The 9,201-nt window shown below is 40.1% G+C and overlaps 1 protein-coding gene across 1 annotated transcript in view; it reads right to left on the bottom strand.

Moving 5' to 3' along the window:
• Window positions 1-2,419: 2,419 nt before the first annotated feature.
• DNAJC25 (DnaJ heat shock protein family (Hsp40) member C25) overlaps window positions 2,420-9,201 on the bottom strand; it is a 31,006-nt gene continuing 24,224 nt past the window's right edge. Inside the window, exon 4 of the mRNA XM_019635813.1 lies at window positions 2,420-5,578. Coding sequence (XP_019491358.1) covers window positions 5,456-5,578 — 123 coding nt within the window. The 3' untranslated portion in view covers window positions 2,420-5,455. The remainder of the gene's footprint in view (window positions 5,579-9,201) is intronic.

Raw genomic sequence — 9,201 nt, 5'->3', positions numbered from 1 at the left:
CCTCTGGAGGGATAGATTGTGCTATCCTTGGAGAGGGGTCTGGCTTTGAAAGAAACAGCAAGGTTTTAGCAGATAGCCTCCTACAGTGGTCCACGACCAGCAGGCTGAGTGCCACCTGTAATTGAGGGCTGCCCATCTGGGTTTTGCTTTATGCTTTACCAACATGTCTTCTCATCCATTAATTTTTGCATTATGGAACTTCAGAGTAGAAAGAGGCCTTCAGATGATGTCATCCATCCCCAATTTTAGAAATGAGGACACTAAGACCCACTAAGGAAAGTGACTTGCCTAATAGCACGCAAGTGGGAGTGGGGAAAAGGACTTTGCTTTTAGCTTTCAAGAGCAGTCACTGCTCACCTGGAGGGCTAGCGTCTGTTGCCACAGGTGCAGTCCTTTTGAGAATTCTAAAAGGAGGTGAGGCGTGGGGATGAAGGATCGTTTCCTCCTTACCCCAGCTAACATGCACGGATCACCACTATATTATTTTAAAGAATATGGTACACATTGATTGCTTGGTTAAGATTAAAACATAAATTTCCACTATTTCTAAGTATTTCAGTATTTTTTAAAGTCAGTGTCCTTGCAAACACAAACGTTTCGTTTCCCTGTTAGGATCTGTAATTCTTCACTCCCCTGACATGTATTGTTGTCATCTTTTTACTAACAGTGGGTTATTTTTCCAGAAAAGGGGCTTTAAATCACTCTTCTCCAGAAAAATAATGAAATAATGAAGTGGTCCTTTCTTCCACTGTTATATCAAAATGGCAACATATACTTTCGGTTTTCTAAAATGATTTACAAGAAACAGGAAACACATTAACAACTATATTGAACGTGATGTAGTATAATGTGCCATAAAAAACTATCTCACTTCCGTATAGCACCCATTGCATTATCTTTAAAGCTTAGACTAAAAGACCCAGAACTAAAGATTCATCTGCAGGCTTATACAGTCAGCTTCTCCAGGGAGATTTTCACTGGCATTTGTGAGAGTTTTGGAGGCAGTAGAACTCAGGGCTACTTTATGTCATTTTGAGCCACCATTCCATGCATACCTCTTTAGCTCATTTAAAAGTGTCCCTTCAGTAAATAAATGTAGGCCTTAAACTAGTGAGTAGCTGATTATTCTTTTGTCTCTAAAGTTTCTTTTCTGAGTTGTCATCTCAGCTGTTTCACCTTGTACCCCAGAGGCAACAAGAGGCTGGCAGCTGCTTTTAAAACACACAATTCCAACCCTAAGGAGCCTCTTTTTTCATGCTACCATAGTACCTTGAACAAGGTAAGGAATTCAAACACCTATTAAAAGAATAAACAATCGGTTTGTAATCATCAGTAAACTCTATTACCATGGATTTTTTATTATTTTTTTAAAAGATTTCCATTGGGGAATTGGGGGATGGGAACAGCGCCGGGGAACTGGGGGAAGGGGAACAGACAAGCTGCTGTCATCCTGCCCTTCGGTCCAGTTGTGGAGGACGCCGCCCCACCGGCCCAAGTTGGCACCATCACTGCACTTCTCCCAGGCGAGGCAGATCAGTCGCCCGCCTCCAGACGGCCGCTCAAGGCGGCCAGCGGCCACACAAGGTGGCCCATGGCAACCCACTGCAGCAGGGGCCGCAGCCTACGCCGTCGCCAGAGACTCACGGCAGCCCAGTTCCAGGTCGAGCCACTGCCCAGCATCCCAGCTGCAGTGGGCAGTGTCACCGGCCTTCATATATGGGATCCCAACTGGGGCCCTCCGGCGTCCCAAGCCAGCTCCCAACCAACGCGCCACTCGGCCGGCCCAAGTACCATGGATTTTAAATGAGAATGACCCCTATTCCCTCTGAAGCCAAGGAAACTCATTTACTGAGCACTTAATATATGCCAGCAGTTTCTCCCATCTTATTTAATTCTCATAATAATTCGGTGAAATATTTGGTATCCCTGCTATTCAAAATGAAAAAACAAGGTTCAGTGGTTAACCTGCCCAAACTCAAGCTACCAGTGAGGTGCAGAGCCAGAAACCACATCTTGGTCTACCTGGCTGCAAAGCCTGAGCTATTCCACTGCATTCTGCTCACTCTTCTTGAGGTTATAAATGGAGAGACTGTTGAATGAGAAGTTTCTCCATCCCCTAAGGAAACTGGGGGACGGAGTCTGTAAGAAACCTTAGGTTACTGACCTAAGGCCATGTGATCCATTCCATGCACGATTGTCAAGGGTATTCTGAATCTTTTAAGTACTAAGAAGCTGATTAAAGTTTACAACTAATTATGTAGGCTTTTTAATTAAATACCCAAAACATTTCTCAGTTGCAGGCAATCTAATCTACTTCAGACCCTACACCTATGTGAATTTGCAGGCTTACAGAATTTAAAATCCTAATTATCTAAAAAGATCTCCTCATTTCACAGACAAGTAAACCAGAAAGGTTAAATAACTTGTTTAGCAAATTTTATTTAGTTATTAGGTTCCAGATTTGGCTTTAGCCCACACTGAATGTGAAGAGTATCACATTTTGCAAATAAAATTAATTATATTTCATCCATACACAACTAGTTTGTATCAATACCAACATTTATCTGCCTCAAATACACAATTATAACTCAACAGAGACCATGTCTGATCTGATGTCTTAAAGCAGCTAGATCTATTTATACTAATGATTAATAAAAGCCATTTCTCTTTAATTTCCACAGAACTTTCAGATTGGGGCCAGCAGACTAGTTCATAACACTAGCTGAATGTTAGCATAGCAATGGCTTCCACTCAAGCAAAATTATCTCCAAAGTTTGGGGGTTGAAAGTTTGTTGCCCTTTCAGTCCACCCCCCCACCCTCCCCCCCAAAAACACTCAAAATGAAATAAGACTTTCTAAACATAAATTCAATAGTACTAGAATACTTAATTCTCTAATCTCAACTATTTTTCCATGTAACATTTTAAAATCTATATACCAATTGTCGTGTTTAAGATTCAGAGTTGGTACCCAACTAATAGATGTGTTTGAAACAGCAACCTATGATTTGTAGAATTTGGAGAATTCATAAAGAAGACCAAGGAGGAAAGGGTTAGTAGTGGAATCTGTTATGAAGACAGTAGACATGAATATAACCCTAAGTAATTTTAGCACAATCTCAATTATATGAAGTGATAATAGCAAGGAACATTATGCACTATAAACTCCTGAATGCCAAGCAAAAAGGAAATGGTGATAGCCCTAAAATGAAGCACAAGAAAAAACGTCCAACTAGTGGGGTCGCAGGATGCTCTACCCAGGATTCTTCTCCAGATTTTCTAAAATAGAGAAGCTTTTGTGTTTTGGGTGGGGGGTGGTCAGAGTATGGAGACATTATAAGATACCCAGAATACGTGAACACTTGTGAAAACTCATGGCCCTTCCTTCACTCTAGGATACTGCAGCGTAGTTATTTTGCTGAAGGAAGGGGCGAGGAAAATCAGAGTCCTTCCATTAAGGAAGAATCCATTCATCCTGACTCATGCCATGACCATGATTCCAAAAGACCACCCAGACTTTTTACCAAGTGAGCAGGCTGCTGGGGACAATCTCAAAAACGAAATTTGTAGAAAGTCAGGAAGAAATACAGCAATCTAGCAGATAAGCAAAATCATATCCAAATATACACTGTTTTTATCAGCTAACCTTTATGTCAACATGCCCAGCCCTCTTTATTTTCCTTATCACTAAGTAAAAAATGCCTAGGGTACCAGAAACTTTTTTGAAATTTTAAAAGAGGGGCAAGTGCCTACGTTTCTTTTTGGTCCTTATAACATGTGGCACATACGTCTGTTCTTAGATTAATATTACTGTGTGTTAAATAGGTGATAATGAACTCTAAGACAGGGGCTGCTGACTCTACGGACAACCGTGGCACCTTTGAAAGGCATTTATCTATAGTTAAGAGTTGGGCGTTTATGGTTTGAAATATAGCTTCTGATAATTTAGTTGTGTAATTTCTCCACCCTTCTAAAAATGAATGGATGCATAAAACAACTTCATCTGAAGTTTATAAAAATACAAATATTTCAGAATGTTAGAGCTGCACAAGGTCCCTAGTGATAATCGGGCTGAACTCCTGCCACCACGTTCTCATGAGGCAACTTCTTAAATAACAGATTCAAAACCTCACCTCAGGTCTTTGTCTATATTAGCAAGGCCGGAAATCTTCCCTCTTGACTCTTTGTACATGTCCCATATTTGGGCTGAGCTCCTGAAAGGGCTAGTTTACTTTGGCTAGAAACAGACTCTGCATATCTACTATCCATACTAGTCTTTTAAAATTATATACTATAAAAGCAGCATGTTACTCTTTGATTTAAAATGTCATACCAACAAACTTGTGATATATTGCAACCATTTTATTGATATGAAGCAGTGGGATAAACCTTTAACAGGAGTATTGATTCACTATCATGAATGTGTATCAATACTTTGGTGTGGTCTCATACTTGCTTCAGTCAAATTATGTGTGAATTACTTTCACTTGCACACGTATAAAACATTTACATTGCATTGTTTAAAAGAACAGCACACAGCTAGGCACCTCTTCTTTCTGCTTTAAATACATGTAAATGCACTCACATACAATGAATTTTTTGCCACTCATGGGCTTCATAATATATGAACAACTTTCCAGGACACTATTTCTGCTGTCATTTTTTTTTCTTTTTTTAATTGAAGTGGGGGGAAAAGCAATACTGTGGTACAAAAGACCTTTTTACAAGGTCTCTCTCTTCTGGAAAAACATTTGAAAATAGTTATATAGTCCTATAATGACTGTAATCAAGTTCATCCTACAAGGACATGAAGGTAGATTCACTCTCCTGGAGAGTTTCTGATCTTATCAAGAATATTATGACTGGGGAGAGAGATAAATAGGCATTCTAGCAGACAACTCTCCTAGAGAGATGTTTTGGACATATTTCAATCCTAGAATGACTATAATGAAGATGACATGATAGTGGAAATCATTTTGCTGAAGAAGTATGTGTCTAGAAAGACACTCAGAATAATGTAATTAAATGCTATTATAATTTTTTATGTTTTGTGAAAATATTAGAGGGCATGAAAGCAGAAAAATGTAGCACTATAACTAAGAATAAGGAAACAGTTGAAGAATAAACACTTAACATAAAAATTTTAAATGGTATCTAATAAATTTTCATGTCAAATCTTTTTAACTAAACATATAAAATTTTTAAATGGCAACTAATAAATCTTCATGTCAAATCTTTTAACAAAATCCACAAATCGATTATAAAAATTGAACAATCATAAATGTCTTATGTATAAAGTTTTAAGGTAAAGTTTAGATGTCTTCATTATTCTGTTTAATCAAATACTTGAGGAATTTTAGTTACCGCTGAGGAGCAGTTGATAACATTTCTAAAATAATTCCGTTATGAAAATAATATCACCATTAAGGTTTGGCATAGTAGCATTCCAGCAATCTTTAGTCATCCACAAATGTTAACCGTCTGGGCCCTTCATGCTTCATCCATCTCCTGTATCTCTTCCATCTAGCGTCATTGGCCAATTTTTTCTTTAGCTCTTCTTCTTGTTCTTGTTTGTAGACCTATAAGTATAAATAACACTAATTGACTTTATAATCCAAAGGGAAACATTTGTCATCAGCTTTATGGCATATTTACGTTTTTTCAAATACAAGTTTAGGTAAAAGTTTCCAATGAATGTATTGGTTTGTCTTCTGAAGACCATGCACTTAAAAATATTAAGCAATCAAGCACTTTAACATTCAGTATTAAATAAAAAAGAATTTGTACAAGGACAAGTAATTTTTTTTTTAATTGGGGAATTGGGAAAGGGGAACAGTATCGGGGAATTGGGGAACGGGAGCAGCCAAGTTGTTGTTCTTCATTCTTCGTTGTGGAGGGCGCCAGTCGCCATCTGGCTGCCCATCAGCAGCTCGTGGCCTCTAAGCTCAAGGTGCTATGTTACAATCTTAGTTGTGGGTGGGTGTAGCCACCATCCCATGCAGGAGTCGAACTGATAGCCTTGTTTTTAACAGCGCACGCTCTATCCACTGAGCAATCCGGGTGACAGCTCAGCTCAAGGTGCCAAGTTCAGTCTTAGTTGCGGGTGGTAGCCCACCATCAAACAGGCAGTCTTGTTGTTAGCAGAACGTGCTTTCACCAGCTGAGCCATCCTGCCACCTGTTGGCAGCTCAGCTCGGGTGCAGCATCACTGGCCCAATGTGGGAATCAAACCGGCAGCCCTGTTGCTCAGAGCTCACGCTCTTAAGCTAACTCTTAACCAACTGAGCCACTCGGCCAGCCCCTAGGACTAGTAATTTTTTGTCACCGATTTCTGTAACCTGGAAATACATTATTTTACTTGTTGAAATATATAAGCTAAGTTTAAAGGGTTTAAACATTTCCTTTCTAGGGCCGGCCGAGTGGCGCGTTGGTTAAGAGCTGGCTTGGGATGCCAGAGGGCCCCGGTTCGGATCCCACATATGAAGGCCAGTGACACCGCCCTCTACAGCTAAGATGCTGAACAACAGCTCAACCTGGAGCTGGGCTGCCGTGAGTCGCCAGCGATGGCAGGTGGGTTGCCATGGGCTACCATGTGTAGCCAGCAGCCAGCGTGAGCGGCCAGCAGCTGCTGTGAGCGGCAATCCATAAGCCTGCGACTGATCTGCCTCACCAGGGAAGACCGCAATGATGGTATCAACTTGGGCCAGTGAAGCAATGTCCTTCACAACTAGACTGAAGAATAAAAGGATAGCAACTTGTCTGTTCCCCTTCCCCCAATTCCCCAGCACTGTTCCCATCCCCCAAGTCCCCAATAAAAATCTTTAAATAAAAACCAAACATTTCCTTTCTACAATTAACATCCAATATTAAAGAATCACACTTTATTTTTACTCTATAAATTTAACTGACGACTTTCAGTATTTGTTGATCCTCACCAAGAAACAAAAGGACACTAGGTATTATTTGTCTCCAAATTGAACTTACATCTTTTATTTTTAAAGATAATTATTGGTTTTTCAAAATATTTTATTAAAGTTCCCAAAGAAGGTTAAATAAACCACACAGGTTAAGAACAAAGAGCAGCTGCATTTCTGTAACTTACAGTGGATGTCAGACTGAAGCTAAATGGACAAGTTTTCATAACCAGATTCAGTGACATCAAATTTTAGAAAGAAATGTTTTTATTCTAAATTTTAGGAACAAATCACTAAGTTAACCTCATATAGTAACATATAATTCAGCCCAGAATAGTATTCTATGAAAGACAGAGTTTGTGGATTAGGTTGCTTAACCTACTTTAAAAAGAAAACTTTTCAAATGATTTAGGAGCACAATGGTATGTTACCTTCTATTTTTATGTTATTCATAAGCAGACTGAATATAATTACTTGCCAAAACATTCTGGCAATTCATAGTAAGTTAAGTTACTTAAATATAATTCAGATGGAAACTACTTTTAGTAAAATCTATTTAAGACACTACATATAAAAAAGGAATGCCGGGCCGGCCGAGTGGCTCAGCTGGTTAAGAGCTCGCTTGGGAGCACCAGCTCTGAGCAGCAGAGCTGCGGTTTGGATCCCACATTGAGGGCCAGTGACGCTGTGCCCTCTACAGCTAAGATGATGAACAACAGCTCGACCTGGAGCTGGGCTGCTGTGAGACGCCGTCAACGGCGTAGGCTGCAGCAGGGCTGCAGTGGGCTGCTGTGAGCTACATGAGTGGCTGGCAGCCAGAGTGAGCGGCTGGTAGCCGGTCTGACCTACTGGGAGCCACTGGGAGCGGCCAACCAATGACCAGCGACTGATCTGCCTCACCCGGGAAGAGCACAATGATCATACCAACATGGGCCAGTGAAGCGACGTCCTCCACAACTAGACTGAAGAACAAAACAGCAATTTGTCTACCTGTCTGTTCCCCTTCCCCGATTCCCCAACGCTGTTACCCTCCCCCCAATTCCCCAATAAAAAAATCTTAAAAAAAAAAAAAAAAGGAATGCCTATGAAACTAAAAAAAAACAACAAAAACACAAGGTGTGCTTAAACAATACGGTGAATGTTTAAATAAATTTATTATAGTAAAAGACACATTGCCATTAATCCTTCTCAAAATACTCCCCTTCACTTTGAACACACTCATCCCATCCTTCTTGCCACTTTCTGAATCAGTTCTGGACACTCTTTCATGAGTGTCTTTAGTTGCGCCTTCGTGGCTGCCTCAATATCCTAAATCATTTTGACTTTGGGGAAGAGCCAGAAGTTGCACAGTGCCAGATCCGGTGAATAAGGTGAATGAGGACACACCGTAATTTTTATTTGACAGTAGTTGCGTCTATACCAGAAGCGATGTGTGACACAGAGCGCTGTCATGATTTATGACACCCTATAAAACACATCTTCTCTCAACTGTAACTCACACCCGACTGCATCGAACAAGTTGAAACTTGTCACACACTGTTACTAAGGTTGGATGTGCCGATTCCCGTATTGAAGATCCCTGCCTTTCGTCGGATGGCACTCAGCAGCAGTATTCACTGTATTTGTTGATCACAATGGAAAGGCTCTGTGTTATACATCACTTCTAGTATGGCAATTTCTGTCAAATGGTAACATTATGGTGTGTCCTTATCCACCTTATTCACCAGATCTGGCACCAAAATCAAAGTCAAAATGACCAGGAAAGGTAAATGCTTTGAATCAACTCAGGACATCGAGGCAGCCACGACAGCGCGACTAAAGAAACTCAAAGAGGTCTTCCAGAACTGCTTCAGAAAGTGGCAAGAATGATGGGATAAGTATGTTCAAAGCAAGAGGGAGTATTTTGAGAAGAATTAATGGCAATGTATCTTTTACTATAATAATTATTTTTTAATGTAAACATTCACCATATTTTTTCATCACACCTCATATATCTCAGATTTCTTAAGGTTTCGCTGTTCTTTATTCTTACATTTAATATATTAACCAATTAATTTTACTCAAAACCTAAGACATTATGGTGAGATTACTAGTTCTTTTAAGGGACTTTAGCTAGGCAGCTGATCACCTCAAAGTAATTGTAGGTGACAACTGTAGAATATAGTATTTATTAAAAGTTTAGTAAGTCAATTTAATTTAAAAATAAAAGTAACGGGCCGGCCGAGTGGCGCGATGGTTAAGAACTCGCTTGGGATGCCAGAGGGCCCCGGTTCGGATCCCACATATGA

Source organism: Hipposideros armiger, unplaced genomic scaffold (genome assembly GCF_001890085.2).
Source record: "Hipposideros armiger isolate ML-2016 unplaced genomic scaffold, ASM189008v1 scaffold_24, whole genome shotgun sequence".
Lineage (NCBI taxonomy): Eukaryota > Metazoa > Chordata > Mammalia > Chiroptera > Hipposideridae > Hipposideros > Hipposideros armiger.
Note: the sequence above shows the minus strand (reverse complement) of the source record. Positions and strands in the feature narration are given on the sequence as shown.